The 17,205-nt window shown below is 39.2% G+C and overlaps 1 protein-coding gene across 6 annotated transcripts in view; it reads right to left on the reverse strand.

Moving 5' to 3' along the window:
- ryr3 (ryanodine receptor 3) overlaps positions 1–17,205 on the reverse strand; it is a 380,802-nt gene that overhangs the window by 287,294 nt on the left and 76,303 nt on the right. For 4 of the 6 annotated variants that reach the window (XM_072266800.1, XM_072266764.1, XM_072266754.1 and 1 more), the window contains 10 exons: positions 14,691–14,765; positions 12,784–12,862; positions 12,371–12,483; positions 12,168–12,267; positions 11,830–11,923; positions 9,205–9,279; positions 5,473–5,629; positions 4,382–4,546; positions 2,330–2,451; positions 144–318 (listed from right to left, as the gene is read on the reverse strand). In XM_072266800.1, coding sequence (XP_072122901.1) covers positions 144–318; positions 2,330–2,451; positions 4,382–4,546; positions 5,473–5,629; positions 9,205–9,279; positions 11,830–11,923; positions 12,168–12,267; positions 12,371–12,483; positions 12,784–12,862; positions 14,691–14,765 — 1,155 coding nt within the window. Of the gene's footprint in view, positions 1–143; positions 319–2,329; positions 2,452–4,381; positions 4,547–5,472; positions 5,630–9,204; positions 9,280–11,829; positions 11,924–12,167; positions 12,268–12,370; positions 12,484–12,783; positions 12,863–14,690; positions 14,766–17,205 lie in introns of those variants that run through there. The other 2 variants (XM_072266774.1, XM_072266781.1) reach the window with 2 other exon arrangements.

Raw genomic sequence — 17,205 nt, forward strand, 5'->3', positions numbered from 1 at the left:
ACCAAGCTGGCTAACATTTGTACTATGTAATATCTGATGCACAAAGATTTAGATGCCAATGTTTTGACTTTAAAAAAAATTTGGAATGGCAAATGTAGACCAAAAATGTGGAAGAATAATACAACATTGTTACTATTTCTTACCTCTTCTTTAAATAAGTTCTGCCTGTTTCTGAGAGAACGTAATTTGTACTGTTTGTCTTCGTGTTTTAATTCCTCCTCTGGCGGATGGAAGTAAATGATAAGGTCTTGCAAGGCTTCCTGAACTTCTTTTATTGGTAATTTGACAGGTCCACTTTTTCCAAGACAATCAAGACCCCTGCAGAAATGTCTGTGAGTCATTTCTTAAGTGATTTAAAACACAGTCCATCCAATGGATGACATAAAATAACATAAAATGCTAAAGCAAGATACTGCAGTTGCTGCAAATCTGAAATAAAAATGCCAGAAATACTCAACATGATAGTGCATGAAGACAGAAACAGTCAATTACTGTCTCAAGTTAATTACTTTTCATCATATTCTCTTTCCATAGATGCTCCCTGATGAGTTTATCCAGCATTTTCACTTTTGTGTAAATAACTTACTTCATTCAATAAAGCAACTTAAAACATCACAAAGCATCTGCAAAGTGAAAAAATGAAGTTCAGCTAGCATGGACAGTTGTGAGGAGCAATGAAGGGTTTGAGTGAGATGGAGGCTTTGAAGATCAAAGAAGGAGAGCCAAAGAATGCAAAGTATTTGTGCCATCAAAGGGGAAGAAAGGAGCAAGTGAGGGGGAATCAGAGAGGAAGGGTTGACAAAAATTACAAGGCTGTTGGAGACTGCAAAATGTGGAAAGGGTCATGCCACAGGGAAAGGTCACAAGAAAGATGAACCCTTAAACTCAAAGTGTCTGGAGAGAAGGAAGTACAAATAAATCAAATAAATAATATTTAATTGCACATCTCAGATTGAAGTTTATGGGAAAAGAGACCAGGAGAAAACTATGGAAAACATACTTAGAAATGGCAAAAATCAGGGCTAAGCATTCTAGCAGCATTATGGTGGGAATACTAATGAGGTGGAATATGTTGTGCAAGTAGAACAGTTAATCCTGACAATGGAGCTACAGTATGTTAGATTAAAAGAAAGAAATGGATTTAATATGAGTTGATTGTGTTCTTATCATTAGCTTGAAAAGATAAATGGAAACAATTAATAACAAATGTAGTTTGTGATTAGTCTTCCTAATAATCAACTGGAAATTTTCACAAATTTATGGCAGAATATCAGTCAGCCCAAAAGTCTATAGTGAATGGGTGTTGGAAAGCTTCGGAGAGATGGAGCCACTCAACATCAGCGAATACATAGAAACAGAGCATATTTCTGCAAATTATCCCAAAAAGATGCTGCATGCAGCTAAGAAGGATAGCATTTTATATAGAAATCTTGATGTCTGCAAGAGCAAAGTTACATGTGCAAACGCAAAAAGTTACTGCTGGTGATATTCTGTTCCTCCTTGCACAGAGGATCAAAACAAAAAATGAATTTTTCAAGAACTTCAAGTAAATTCGCACAATAAGGAACAATGAAGAAATTATGTCTTGCTCAGTCAGGAATGACTGAATTTAAACCACATACCAAACTTTAATTACTGCAGAATAACCTCTCTGATCCTGAAATAAACAATCTTAAAAATGAAGGTTCCATTTCCTCAGAAGGACATTCATAACTTGGTTGTTTTTGTTTTAAGATCTTTTGGTGTGATATTCACATTTCTTCCTTCATCCAAAGCTTTTCTATTTGCCTTGCAGAATCCATTGCCTGTTGCTGGATGCCATAGACCGCCTGTTACTCACCAAAATCAAACTGGTGTAGAGTAAAGGAAACATCCATTCTATAGTCCTCTGAAAGTTTGTAGAGAACATTTTTCTTTGGGACAACAAAAACAAACACCACTCCTTTGCTGTTGACCATAAATATTTAACCAACAGAGCAACATATGAAGAGGCATTGCTTTAATTGTAATAAAACAAACTGCACTGGTATCTAACTGATAACAAGTCAAAGTAGAGGAGAATAAAATCAGCTTTGGTTGACAAAAAGTAGTAGTTAATGTCCATTTAAACCATTGATTGGCACCCACTTTCACAGACATTTATAGTTATGTGAAAACCATAGCAACAATAGAAGATATTGAATTTGAGTTACCTTGCTAACTTGATGACTCAGGGATAGAAATATAAGTTCAGTTTTGAGATGTAAGCATTTTGAAAGGTGGAGAGTAATAAATAATCTATTTCAGCAAGTGAAAATATAGCATAGAAGATATATTTTCTCCGAAGTACCTGATAAATTGATTAAATAAGATGGTTGTTTTTCGGATAATTCGAGCTGCTCGTGACTCTTCACTTTGACAACGTTGCAAAATTAGACCATCATCCATATGTCCTTCTTGGTGTAGTATTACCTGAAACCAAGAAACTTTCTCTGAATACAAACTTGGCCAACATTTTTCCATGTGAGTAAATGAAAACATGAATACAATACAAATTCCTGGAAACGAACTCAGAAATTAACAGACCAACTGGCACTGAGAGCCATGCCAAGCTGAAGAAAGGGAGTGTGTTTTTCCTGAGTTTCTCTGGTCCACATAATTGGTATAATTTTAAAGAGAACTCCCTATCAAGTCAGAAAGTATCATCTGCACACTTATTTCTTTTTAAATCAGCTTGCAAGAAGATACCAATGACAATGAATGAATTGTACACTTAGTGGAAAAATGTATTACTAACAATAGAAAATCTGCAGATGCTGGAAATCTGAGCAACACACAAAATGCTGGAAGAACTTAACAGGCCAGGCAGCATCTATAGAGAAAAGCACAGTTGACATTTCCGGCTGAAATCCTTCGGCAGGACCAGAGAAAGAAAGCTGAGCAGTAGATTTGAAAGGTGGGGGGGAAGGGACAGAGAACCACCAGGCGATAGGTGAAACTGGGAAGGGGAGGAATGAAGCAAAGAGCTAGGAAGTTGATTGGTGAAAGAGACAGAAGGCCATGGAAGAAAGAAAACTGGGGGGTAGGAGGAGCACCATGGGAAAAAAGGGGGGCAGGCAGGAGGGAGGCGATGGGCAGGCAGGGAGATAACATGAGAGAGGGAAAAGGGGATGGGAAGTGGTGAAGAGGGGGGATGGGAGGTATTACTGTTAGTTTGAGAAATCGATGTTCATGCCATCAGGTTGGAGTCTGCCTAAACGGAATACAAGGTGTGTTCCTCCACCCTAAGTGTGGCCTTATTACAATAGTGGAGGAGGCCATGGATGGACATATCGGAATGGGAATGGGAACTGGAATTAAAATGTGTGGCCACTGGGAGATCCCACTTCTTCTGGCAGACGGAGCATAGATGCTCAGCGAAGCGGTTTCCTAATCTACGTTGGGTCTCGCCGATATACAGTAGGCCACACCAGGAGCACCAAACACAGTATATGACCCCAAAAGACTCACAGGTGAAGTGTCGCCTCACCTGGAAGGACTGTTTGCAGCCCTGAATGGTAGTGAGGGAGGAGGTGTAGGGGCAGGCGTAGCACTTGCTCCACCTGCTTTGATGGAGATCAGTGGGGAAGGACAAATGGACAAGGGAGTCATGTAGGGAGCAATCCCTGTGGGAAGCAGAAAGAGAAAGGGAGGGAAAGATGTGTATGGTGGTGGGATCCAGTTGGAGGTGGTGGAAGTTTCAGAGAATTATGTGCTGGATCTGCAGGCTGGTGGGTTGATAGGTGAGGACTGGAGGAACCCTATCTCTGGTAGCGAGGTGGGAGGATGGGGTAAGAGCAGACGTACATGTAATGGAAGAGATGCGGTTGAGGGCAGTGTTGATGGTGGAGGAAGGGAAGCCCCTTTCTTTGAAAAAGGAGGACATCTCCTTCGGTTTGGAATGAAAAGCCTCATCCTGAGAGCAGATGCGGCAGAGACGGAGGAATTGTGAGAAGGAGATGGTGTTTTTACAAGCAGCAGAGTGGGATGAGGTATAGTCCAGGTAGCTGTGAAAGTCCGTTGATTTATAATAGACATCGGCGGATAAGCTGACACTGGAGATAAAGACAGTGAGATCGAGAAAGGGAAGGGAAGTATTTCAAATGGACCAGGTGAACTTGAGGGCAGGGTGAAAGTTGGAGTATTACTAATTCAGATTTAAACAATGGAAGAGTGCTTTGCTGAAAACGTGGAACCACTACTATTGTTTATCTCTATCATCAGCACTGGCAAAGAGTGGATATTTATCTTTGAATCATGTTTATTGCTTTAACAAGTTATGCATCATGTATTAGGCTATTCCTTATGAACTACACGAGAACTACATTATAAATTACTATTGTCATACTAGCTATGTACTCACCTTTCGCTTCAGAGGTCCCAGACGTGCTGATTTAGCATCTGGAGCATGATATGTTAACCAGAGGCCAGTGGCTACATGCTGAATAATACAAATTGAATCACCGTACTTGATTTCTGGGACTCCCATACCTTCTATATCTCGCTTTGGGTGCAAATCCAACTTGTCCTTTGATATTTACATAGAATGAAAAGAAAGATATTCAATATTGTTTTATGCAATTCTTTTAATGCATGGCACGAAATCCAAGATGTCACAAATATACTATGCAAGCACTAAGCTTAAGTGCCAATTAAACTTTCCCTCACAAAGCTTAATTTTAAGCTTCTTTTCATTATTTCTGCTTATCTGAAAAAAAAATAGCTATACAAATTTGAGCAAGGTCAGTCTGCTGCATCTTTGGACCTTCACTTTTCCTGACCTTTTTCATAGATAATGGTAAAAAAATGGGAATATTGTAACCTCATGTACTTGGCCGAAAATGGAATTTGGGTGGCTTGGGGGACATGCATAACGGAGAAACATTTGGATATGCTGCCTTGAATTCTACTTCAGCATCTTTATGAAAAGCTAAGCTACTCACCCAAAGGCCATTTGGTTCTCATTACTCTAAACAAGCACAATGACATTGCAGGGCTCCAAACGCAAAACTAACTGTAGCCCGAGCAGGAACCACTGTAGATTCACTGCTTAGCTGAGGTAGGCAGTGAATAGAGGAGGTCCTGTACCCCGTACTTCCAAATGAAAAGTTTGGATAAACTTCCCAATCCAAGCTACTCCCTGTCCAAGCCTGCCCTTTGCTGCAGGCCACCTGATTTGCGTAAGGTTAGTGGCCACTTTCTGCAGGTTTCAGGGCAGGTTCATTTTAAAAAAGGAATTAAAATACCCTGCATTAGACTTGGGGAATAAAGAGTGGGTTTCTATCTCATTTCAATCATCCATTCACCAAAAAAAAAGGCCTGGAGATTAAAATTGGCACCTAATATTAGAAACAATAATGAAAAATCCATGAGAATAAAACCAGTAACAGTTTCTTTACTTCTCAATGATTATATTCAAGGCTATGTAACAGAAAGTCTTTTCTATCAACATACCTTTGACAACCTAAAACAGAATGATGTTGCTTTGGTGTCTGAATAAATGGGATCCAGTAACACCAGGCCCTGGTCTTGAACTAAGCCCAGATACAGGCCCGTGGTAAGGTGTCGTAGGCGAAATGACTGGCCCCACTTAATATGACTGCCACTCCAACTAATTGAGGGAAAGAGAAAAGCAGGCAGGAATATAGTTATAGCAGCACACTTTTAATAAGCAACAATATTTTGAAATATTGTGCCTTGAGAGAATTAATTTCCTTTTATCTCTATCACAGTTACAGAAGCTGTGGAAAAATGAAGGAATTTACTTGGTCAAATGGCAGAAAGCTGGTATGATTAACTTGAGGTGCATGTCTTAGCAAGGATATATTAGCCTTGAGTATGGTGCAAGTTTACTAGAATAATACTTGGCATAAAATGTTAAATTCTGAGAGTTAGCTTTCTGAACTTGGTTTGTTTTCAGTTCTGCAGACAGTCTTTTTGATACGTTTTCTCTGGTGAAGGACTTGGGAACAACACAGCATAGTTTTAGAATACAAAGGTTAAGTGATAACTGAAATATGTTTCCCCCAAAACAACTGTCGGGGAATGTGAAGTTCTTAGCCTGAAGCACAATGGGTGTTGTGCCAGTTCCAATTTTAATGTCACAGGTATGGAATGCAGCCTGAGGGGAGGAGTTGAATACAGTGGTGCAGCTAGTAGAACAGTTGCCACATTAAGCCAGAGACTCAAATGCAAACCTGCCTTCCGGTGCTGTCTGTGTAGAGTTTGCACATTCTCTCTGTGGATCATGTGGGTTTCCTCTGAGTGATCTGGTTTCTTTGCACATCCCAGCAACATGTGTCAGGTTAATTAATTTAGAGGTTAATTGGCCACTGTAAATTACCCCTCCTATGTAGGTAAGTGATAAAATCTGGGGGAGTTTATGAGAACATAGGGAGAAAAAGAATAATATGGCATTTGTGTAAATAAGCTGTTAACGGTTAGTGTGGACTTGATGGGTTGAAAAGTTTGTTTCCATGCTGTTTCTCTCTATGACTGTATAATAAATACGCTATCATCTCGTCCCAATGTGGCAGAGGAACTCCAGGGACTGAATAGGCACTCTTAATCTCATATGCCTATATTTTTACCTTTTCCCCTTTACTTCTTCCATTGAACTTTGCTCTTATGAAGAGGTTATAATATGTGGAAAGATTAAACAGACTGGATCTATGCCCCTGGAGTTTGGAAGAATGGGAGGAGACCTTAATGGCTTACACCTCCGGCTTACAGCTACTTGGTGCTGGACCGTCACCTGAGCAAGTGCAGTTGTGCCTGATTCACGTCCCCATTCATTGTGAACTCTAAGCGGCTCCAGTGCCCGGGGTTGCTTCGTGGATTCGTTTGTTTTCGTGTCCAGCTGAGTTGCCGGCCGTTTGTCGCCACTCTGAGACAAAGGTACGAATTCTGCCGTTTCTATGGCCAGCTGAGATATGCTGGCCAGTGGCCGCTTCTCTGAGATGAGATTCGAATGGACTGTCGTGGTTCGGATTTCGTCATCTCGTATCCAGCTGAGTAGGCAGGCCGTTTGCCGCTACTCGAATGGACTGTCGTTGCTTTGTCATTCCGTGTCTGAGTCCAAATCATAGTCCAGGTTCCACGTACGAGTCCAAGTCTAAGTCTAGGCTCAGTGTTGCAGTCCGGTCCAGTCCAAGTCCCAAGGCTCCGAGTCCAAGTCCAGGTTTTACCGGTTTGTTATCCAATGTTCATGTCCATGTTGGCTTTTTATCCTTGCTCCCTGGCCTTCTTAGTAACTATCAATAAATACAACTCTGTTAATTCTACCCCTGTGTCTGTGTCCTGCCCTTGGGTCTGCTCCCAGTCGCTCCATGCAACACACCATTACTGTAAACAGGAGGATGTTTACCATTCACCGTTCCACCACTACCCCCACCCCCCACCATTAAGGGAAAGGTTGTTGTCATGGCACTATATTACTAGGCTCCTCATCTCCTTCCTATACTTCAACTCATTATTACTTGAGATACAGTCCACTACAATGGACTGTATCTGGAAAATTGTGGATGGAGTTAGATTAGAACCTGGCCATGTAGTGTCGAGTGTACAGAGAGTAGAGCAGGGGGCTGATTACACAGCCTGGTGGGACGTGGCCTGTTGGTCAGGAAGTCAAACATCCAGTTGCAAAGAGAGTTGTTGAGTTTCAGGCTTAGAAGTTTGTAGATGCGTTTGCTCAGAACTCTAGTACTGAAGGCAAAGTTGTGGTCAATAAGTATTCTAAAGTAGATATCTTTACTGATTAAATATTCCAGAGATGAGTGTAGGGCTAGGGTGATGGCATCTGACGTGGATCCGTTGCAGTGCTAGTTGAATCGCAGTGGGTTAAGGTTGTCGGAAAGGCTGGAGTCAATGCATGCCATGACCAGATGCTTGAAACATTTAATAATGGGAGATATCAGAGCCACCAGGCATTAGTCATTTAGACATGTTACCTTGTTTTTCTTAGGTACCGGGATGATAATGGTCTCCTTGAAGCGGGTGGGAAGCTTACATTGAAGCAGGGAGAGGTTAAAATATCTGTAAGTATTCCCACAAACTGATCTGGACAGGATCCAAGAATATGGCTAGGATACCATCTGGACTAGCTGCTCTCTGCGGGTTCAGGCTTTGACAGACTAATTTTATATCCGCAGTGGTGACTGTGGGTTCAGGTGCTTTGGAAGCTGTCAGGACAGGTGGTGATATTCTAAACCCCCTCTGCTGAAAACTCATCAGGAAGGGACATGCTGTTGTCAGCGATGCCACCTGCTTTTGGTTTGTAGCCCATGCTAGCCCTGCTACAACTGAGAGCTAATCTGGTACTCTCCTTGGGATTGGTATTGTGTCTTGGCATCCCTGATGACTTTAAAGAGGTCATATCCCGATTTCTTGTGAAGGTCAGGTTACTTGATTTGAACAGCTTAGTCTGAGACTTCCAAAGGGAATCCTGAAGCTGAAATCAAGAGCAACTTCTTCGTTCAAAATGTTGTGAATCTCAGGGGTCTCTGTTATGTTTTATAACTCCGAAATATTAAACTAATTCAAAGGAAGATACAGGAGTCCAAAATGTGAGTCGAACCTTGTGTTTAGTTTACGTGAGATCCACATGTACTACATGGTATAGCGTGATGACGTATGCGTTTCATATATTTATAGATATAACTCGCAATGAATTACTTAAATGGACAAGAATGCTGAATTGACAAATATATATACAAAATTACTCAAATATATTTAAATATTAAATATACACAACAGTCTCTACCCCAGGGAGCTATGGCATCTGCATCATTAAGTATTGTCAAGGTCAAAATAGAATATTTTTAAGGGATGAGGCAGGAAAATGAAAGGTGGAGCAGTCCAATGGCCAACTATTTTTTTTCCTGCATGTTTACACCTCATCCTTCCTCAGGAGCAGAAGGGAGAAGGTACGTCCTTTATTCCTGTTAATGAAGATCTTGCTGTGGTCTCAATATACTGATTCATTTCATCACAAGGCCTCAAAACAATCTCCTTACTCAACGCTTGGTCCACAATGAGCAGAATGAATTTCTACCACACTATGCAAGGACTTCTGAGCTATTTGCGTAAGCAACAGATGAAAAGAATATTTACACCTCAAATCTCAGTGTTAGACAGAAAACCTTAAAACTTTTACTGTGCTCTAAAGCTTAAATGTCTTAATGTTACCTGATTCGAAGAGGTTCTACACGCCATAATGATCTGGCAAAGGATCCTGCTTCCCCACTTTCGTAGTTAACTGTTCTGCAAACAGATTTCAAACTAATGTTTGTCAAAGGTATCAGGCAATTTTTATTAAGATTTCTCCTTTCCTGATTGAACAAAGGCTACCAGCAATCTGCATCATAGCCTCATTCTGCTGCAGATGGGTAGGAAATCAACAGACTCCACACAAGTTTACAACATTTTTGTTCTTAAAAATCCTACCAAATAAAAGCTAACATTTTGTAGTGTGGCAGTGCCTAGTTAGCTTGCAATTTATTATTTCATTGATTATTGTGAAGATTGAAATAAATTTGCAGATACAGATATAACTTCATATGTTCAGCCTAATTGGTGCCAGTCTCCTAATGAATACAACAACATTGATAATGACAACAACTCTTAATATTGTCAAATTATAATATTTTATGCCAATAAAAACAGAAAGTTCATTTGTTTTACTTGTTCTATTAACGTAGTAATGACATAAAATTAAATGTAGCATACAGTATTATTAAGGCAAAAATTGAGTGTGAATTAAGAGCTGGAGGAAGGGTAGGGTCACTCTCTGAAGTACGGAAAGAACCAGAAAGGATGTGTGATTAAATTACTTCAAAGGATCCTATCTGAATTGGGTTTGCAGTGCCAGCCATCGACCTATTCAAGGTGATGATCTTTAAGGCAGGCAGAAGCAGGTGTATTAAAACCTGTATTTGCATAAGTGTCACACACAAATGATAATTCCATGCATCTGCCACTAAAAACTATGTAAATGGTGAACTGATATGCATTGCATACTGTTGTATGGCAACATCAAGACCAGAATTTTAGAATCAGGTTTATTATCACTTATATATGTTGTGAAATTTGTTGTTTTGTGGCAGCAGTGTACAGGAAAACATAAAAATCATTATAAGTTACAATAAATAAATAGTGCAAATGGAATAATGAGATTGTGTTTCTGGGTTTATGGACTGTTCAGAAATCTGATGGTGGAAGGAAAGGAGCTGTTCCTGAAATGTTGAGTGTGGATTTTCAGGCTCCTGTACCCCCTCCTCAATGAGAATAATGAGAAGAGGGCATGTCCCGGATGGTGAGGGTCTTTAATGAGGCACCACCTCCTGAAGGTGTCCTCAATGGTGGGGAGAGTTGGGCCTGTGATGGAGCTGCCCGACTCTACAGCCCTCTGAAACTTCTTTCATACCAGGCAGTGGGGCAACCAGTCAGAATGCTTTCCACCGTACATTAGTAGAAATTTGCAAGGTATACCAAATCTCCTCAAACTCTCATTTAAGTCAAGCTGTCCACTGCCTTTTTCATGATTACGTCAATCTGTTGGGTCCGGGAAAGATGTCTGAGATATTGACGCTCAGGAACTTGAAGCTGCTCACCATTTCCATCATTGCACAATCAGTGGGAATTGGAGTCTCTCCTCCCAACTTCCCCTTCCCAAAGTCTACAATCTGTCCCTTAGTCTTCCTGACATTGACTGCAAGGTTGTAGTTGAGGCATTGCTCAATCAGCCAATCTATATTGCTCTTCTAATCACCTCGTCACCACCTGAGATTTTGCCAACAACAGTGGTGTCATGGGTGAATTTTATAGATGGCGCTTGAGCTGTGCCTAACCATATAATTATGAAGGTGGAGAGAGTAGAGCAATTGGCTAAGCGTGTCTCCCTGAGGTGCCCCTATAATGATAGTCTGTAAAGTGCAGTACGTAACAGTCCCTGATGTCCCTCTAGTATTGCAGTCTTGCTCCGAGGTTGTCAATTTTATTTTCCAGACACTGTATAAAAGTCAGGAGAATGGTATGGAAGAGTGGCCTTAGGGCCTTGTGTAGTGACCAATCACAAACAAGAGAAAAATCGACAGATGCTGGAAATCCAAGCAACACACACAAAATGCTGGTGGGCCCTCTGAGTTCCTCCAGCATTTTGTGTGTGTTGTTAGGACCCTGCGTTTCAGCTTTACCTGCAGCCTTACCAAGCAGCCCTGCTTCCTGAGACAACAGAAACACTCCCCGAGCTTCCAGCTGCTGCACTCACTCACTGGGTGGTGTGGAGGCCCAAGTCTGCCAGGTCTGAAGATCACTAGCTATTTTAAATGGTTTGAAAAGATGTTACTCTCTGCAGTGTCTGTGGCTGAAAATTTCAGATGTAGTAGTTGAAAACTGGAGCATATGGCAATATTTGATAATTGCCTTGGGACCTGAACACAAAGGGTTGTTCCTTTCTGGCGACACTATATGCCTTCTATACAGTATCTGCTCAAGACACCACAGAGATATCTGCATAGAAGACCATTATGCATGTTTGTACTTCAGATTGGCTTATCAAGTTTATTCTCAATGTATAAAACTTAGAACCAGATGCTCTATTCAAATATTTAAAATTAATTTAACATAATTGCATTTCAGAACTAACCTCTCAGGAAAATAACAATATGAATGAACATTTTCTTCATAATACTGCTTTTCATTCAGGTGTTTTACAATAAAAATGAATACAAATGTAGCAAAGTAACATGAACAGCAAGAATGCAAACGGGAACATTTTGAAAATGTGTTTGAAACGGATGTGCTGACACTTACACATACTCGTCTTCTCTCTGGTTTGTAGATGGGACGGTCAAACATTCATCATGGCCGTGGAAAAGTCGTAGCACATGCCCACCATTCAGAAACCCTTATGGAGAAGAAAATGGAGTACATGTTAACAAATGTTACCTTGTGTTTTATTTGCTGCCATTTTAAGCCCTCAGTAGGTTCTTTAGAGCAAATCCAAAACAAAACATAAGTTTTTAAATAAGAATATGGAATGCAAATACATAGCTTAGAGAGATAAAATAAATGTAAAATAATTCAGTACACTGAAATTAAGGAACATAATCATAATCTTTACTTTACAAACTAACTGGTAAAGGACTCACCTTCTACTACGTCACTGCTTGAACATATAGGGTGGACATTCCACAGTGTCTGTATGAAGGAAGCGTCTACTTGTATGTTGCCATTGGAGATGGAAGTATGCTACAATAGAACATAGCTACAATCAAGTGGACAGTTACCAGAACAAAAAAAGTACACAGCAATGTGGCATCGTCAATAACATGCTTACGTATTGCATACTCACCAAATATCGCTCTGATGAAACACTGACCAGAATAAGGTCATCACCAATTCGTACCTTCTCTCCTTCAGATCGCTGTTTGGAAGCAGGATGTATAGTCCACCAACATGCTTCACCTAAACAAATGGTGTGTTTGATTAGGAAGATTATCACTATTAAAACAAATTCCAAAAAGGTTTTACTCAACTTTATACCAGTTGAACAGAAAAAATTAGTTTCAGGGAAACAGGTGTCTTATCAAGCAATGGAAAAAGGGCTTACCTGTTTTTGCAATTGGTAACAGAGGAAATAATTTATATAATTTTTCATTGCACAAAATTATTACAAGTGAAAATTCAGTATTTATGACTCACCATAGATAGTGAGAAGGGAAAAAAAAGTACTGTCAGAAAAAATAAAAGAGCATGTTCCCTTACCAGATGAATCTTCCTGCAGACCAACATCAAAAGCTAATTTGTCCGTCAACGACCTTGTTGTTGTCAAACAAGTCAAATACTATGAAGAAACAATTTAAAATAAGTTTTAAAAAATCATGTGCCTTCATGCCTTCATTAACAATAACTGAATAAATGGCTGACACAGCCTGATGGTTTTATGCTGTAAGTATAATATTTAATTTACTTATGTTCCTAAAATATATCATAAAGTAATAATCTTGTGAAAAGTCTAACCAGAATGGTTCATGCTTATATTATTTTTGATATTTCATGATTTTCAAACTCTGAAGCGTTTTACATTCCAGTCAACATAATGCAGTTGAAAGCATACTTTGCATTGAAATATTACCAAGATACTTTGCAGATGCTGAGAGAATTAGAGCAGACTATTTAATCCCTTGTATTCAATGAGAATATTGTTGTTCTAAAAATTAACCCCACTTACACTCCATCTTTTCTTTCATGTTCCTTAATATCCTTATACAGGAAAACACTTCTCTTCTGGATTTAAAACCTTCTATGGACCTGGCTTTTTAAGGTGATAGATTTGCGGGAGGCATGGGAGAAGATTTTGATCTTCCTTTGCATGAAAAAAAATGCTTTCTAACTTCCCTCATGAATAATGTAGGATAACATTAAGGTACTCATCCTTGTTTGCTAAGTCCAACACTTGAGGATGCAGTTTCAGATATAGAGAAAACAATATTGGATGAAGAAAATGGACAGTTATACCACAAACAGTGTTATATGTTGCAGTTTTCCAGACCTGGATACAGGAACCAGACCAGATACTATTGAATGCTTCTTGTTACCCATTCTTATAAGGCCTTTGTAAATCTAATGGTTGTGTATTTCATCCAGAGACAGGATAGCAGTTTACATTGCTGATGTTGAGGAAAATTCCTCACAGAAAATAAATGACCTGTGTGACATGTACTTTTGGGTGTTGTCAGGGATAAGTTTCAGAGGTTTCCGTGATCTCAGTAAGTTGGTTTTATTGATCACTTTCCACAGACAACAAACTAGGAAAAAAACATTTTTGAGTTTAACATTTTAAAACAGTCTATATAACTTCAAATAAACATAACAGCATAGACACGATTAACTTTAAAGCTGAAATATCACAAATCTAAAACAGTTTTATTAAGAAATCTTCTGTAGTTTGAAAATATTTATCTGAGTGAAATGCAGCCACAAAATTGAAATTTTTAGGATATTTAAATTGAGAACATTGGAAAATTATAAAAGGTTCCTGTAAGTTTATTAGCTACTTCAAAATATTGTATAGACGTATGTAAAACAGTATTCCTTATGAAGCAGCACTGATAGAAATTCCTGATAGTGTAATAGCATAATGGCAGATAACACTGATAGTTTCATTACAGTAATTTCACCCAGTGCATGCAATATGACATGACAGTATATAAACTCACACAATGGCTCAGATTTTGCAGATGTGATTTTATATACTAAATCATTCCATATTACATGCACTTGTATTTTTAACAAGTTTCAGAACCATTTTGAAATAGGCAACTTCAAAGTACACAAAGGAAAGTGTCTCATTTTCTTTGCTGTATTCTTTTACTCCAATGATTCACATTCTCAGTCCTGAATTTTAACATCGTTGAACTTGTTTAATTTAATCCAACTTCTGGTACGCCTTCCCTTCCTGTCTCAATTCACAGTTGATAAGATGCTATCTGGACTTCTATTTCTCATATCTCATTTTTATTTTCTCATTAGTCAGAAAAGGAACTTGAATGTGACTCTAATTCATTTGCAGGGATGGTGACACATACCCATTCCAACTTGCAAGGCATTGCTCTGTTTCAACAATATTATTCCTCTTAACCCCAACTACGACATTTAATCGCCATACTCACCATTCCACTATATGCATGCCGGAGAAGAATAGCATGACCATAAAGAAGGGTTCGGTGTCCACCCCCTTGAGCTGCCTAAAAATAATGAGCGAATATTACTTTTCAAGAAATATTAACGTTGCCAGAGATTTAAACCATTAAGTGTAAGCCACCTCAGCTAAAAAAACACTTGCTTTGAATTCCATGAAAACATTAGGTCAGGTCATAAATTCACATTTTGAACAACCATTCCAGGTGCAGCAAACAGTAGGGTAATCTGCTGTAAATGATGGTGTTAAAAGGAACTCAACAAATTTAGTCAGTTGTTAAAAACAAAACCTCAGAAACTGCAGTAGAATGAAACAACAGTGACAAAAATCAACGTTAAAAATCACAAACTATTAATGCTCAAAGTTGTTAATTTTCAACTAACAATCCAACAAAAATAATACTAGTTACCAAAATGGAAGCTCATCATAATAGAGCAAAACCACACCATTTTTCTAATTCAGACTTAATTTTTGTGCAAACACACCAAGTAAAAGAGTAATTTCTCTGCCAATGCATAGTATTTGTAATGTGTTTTCTCAGACTTAGAGGCTGTCATGATTTATTGTAAGGCAGTATTCTGTGATTTTACTAATGTTTCAGTATTAGATTTGAAAATATGGAAGGTGACTAGAGGATATTGATAGGCACTGATAGATGGACTTATGGTAACCTTGCTTTTAGATTAAATATAGAAGCTGATCAAAATAGAGAGAGGTTAATAGCAATATTGATCAAAAACGTAAGTGATGTGTGAAGGAACGATATTACATGAGGATCATAAAGAGGGGCTGCATAAATTGAAATAAGTAACAAAAATCAGGCAAATAGATTGATGGAAGTTACCCTTCTCCTCATGGGAGAGTGAAGGGCAAATTTATAAACATTTCTGATAAGTGCAAAAGCACTGAGACAGCAACAGAAGGAGATATTAATTGACCCAATTTAACTTAGAGTTATTGTAAACATAATGCACAGAGGATTCCTATGGCACATTCAGTAAATTAATTTCAACTGATGGGATAAGTGTTAAGCCTAAGTGCTTAAAAAGGTATGAACCAAGCAATTTCAGGCCAACTGGCATAACTTCCATTGTAGGCAAATTACTGGAATCCATTTTAAGAGAACGACATAAACCTAATTTAGAAAAGCACAATTTAATTAGCCGCCGAATGTTTAGATTTATTTGAGCTATGGCCAGAAGGTGATTAACCAAGTATTGGAAGGTGAGAATAGGTTGGAGCAAACAGATTGCTGATCGTGCACCCTTCACTTCCAAGCAGCAGCTCTTTCTCATCTAACAGAATGAACCAAATGGCCTCCTTCTCTTTATAATTTTTCCATGATCCTATTTAACTCTGCTCTCTGTTTTCTAAAGATCCTTTGTGGTACCTGCTGCTATCTCTGTATGTACTGACCTTGTTAGAACCATAGTCATGGAACAATACAGCATGAATATGGCCCAACAAGTCCATGTACCCACTCAACTTGTCCCAATTTCCTGCATTTGGTTCATATCTATACCCTGCCCCTGCATGTACCTACCCAAGTGTATATTTAATGATACTATTGTATCTGCCTCAGCCACTTTCTCTTGCAGCTCATTCCATGTATTCCACTCCCCCTGCAAGAAAACAGCTGCTCTTCAAATCTCCTTTAAGCCTTTTCCCTCTCATGCTAAATCTACACTCCTTAATTTTGAACCCAACCCCCCCACTTTAAGAAACTTTTAGTATCTTTTTTTAATATAATTGGCTAGCTTACCTTCATACTCCATCTTTTCCTTCTTTATGGCCTTTTAGTTGCCTTCTGTTGGTTTTTAAAAGCTTCCCAATCCTCCCACTTTCCACTCATTTTTGCTTTATTATATGCCCTCCGTTTGGCTTTCATGTCGGCTTTGACTTCCCTTGTCAGCCACAGTTGCATCATCCTGCCTTTAGAATACTTCCTCTTCTTCGGGATGTTTCTATCCTGTGCCTTCTGATTTACTCCCAGAAACTCAAGCCATCATCCCTGCTAGTGTCTCTTTCCAATGAACTTTCGCCAGCTCCTCTCTTATGCCACTGTAATTCCCTTTACTCCACTGTATTACCGATACATCTGACATTATCTTCTCCCTCTCAAATTGCAGGCTGAATTCCATCATTATGATCACTGACCCCTAAGGGTGCCTTTCCCTTAAGCTCTTCTAGTTAATTCCAGTTCATTGCACAACACCCAATCCAGAACAGCAGATCCCCTAGTGGGCTCCATCATGAACTGCCATTAAAAAGCCATTTTGTGGGCTTTCTACAAATTCCCCCTCTTGGCATTCAGGACCAACCTGATTTTCCCAATCTACCTGCAAATTGTAATCTCACATGACTATCGTAACATTGGCCTTTCAACATGTATTTTCCATCTCACATTGTAATTTGTAGCCCACATCTTAATTGGAGGATAACTAATGTTGTTCCGCTGTTTCAGAAATGCTCTAAGGGTAAGCCAG

This window comes from Mobula birostris, chromosome 1 (genome assembly GCF_030028105.1).
Source record: "Mobula birostris isolate sMobBir1 chromosome 1, sMobBir1.hap1, whole genome shotgun sequence".
Taxonomy (NCBI): Eukaryota; Metazoa; Chordata; class Chondrichthyes; order Myliobatiformes; family Myliobatidae; genus Mobula; species Mobula birostris.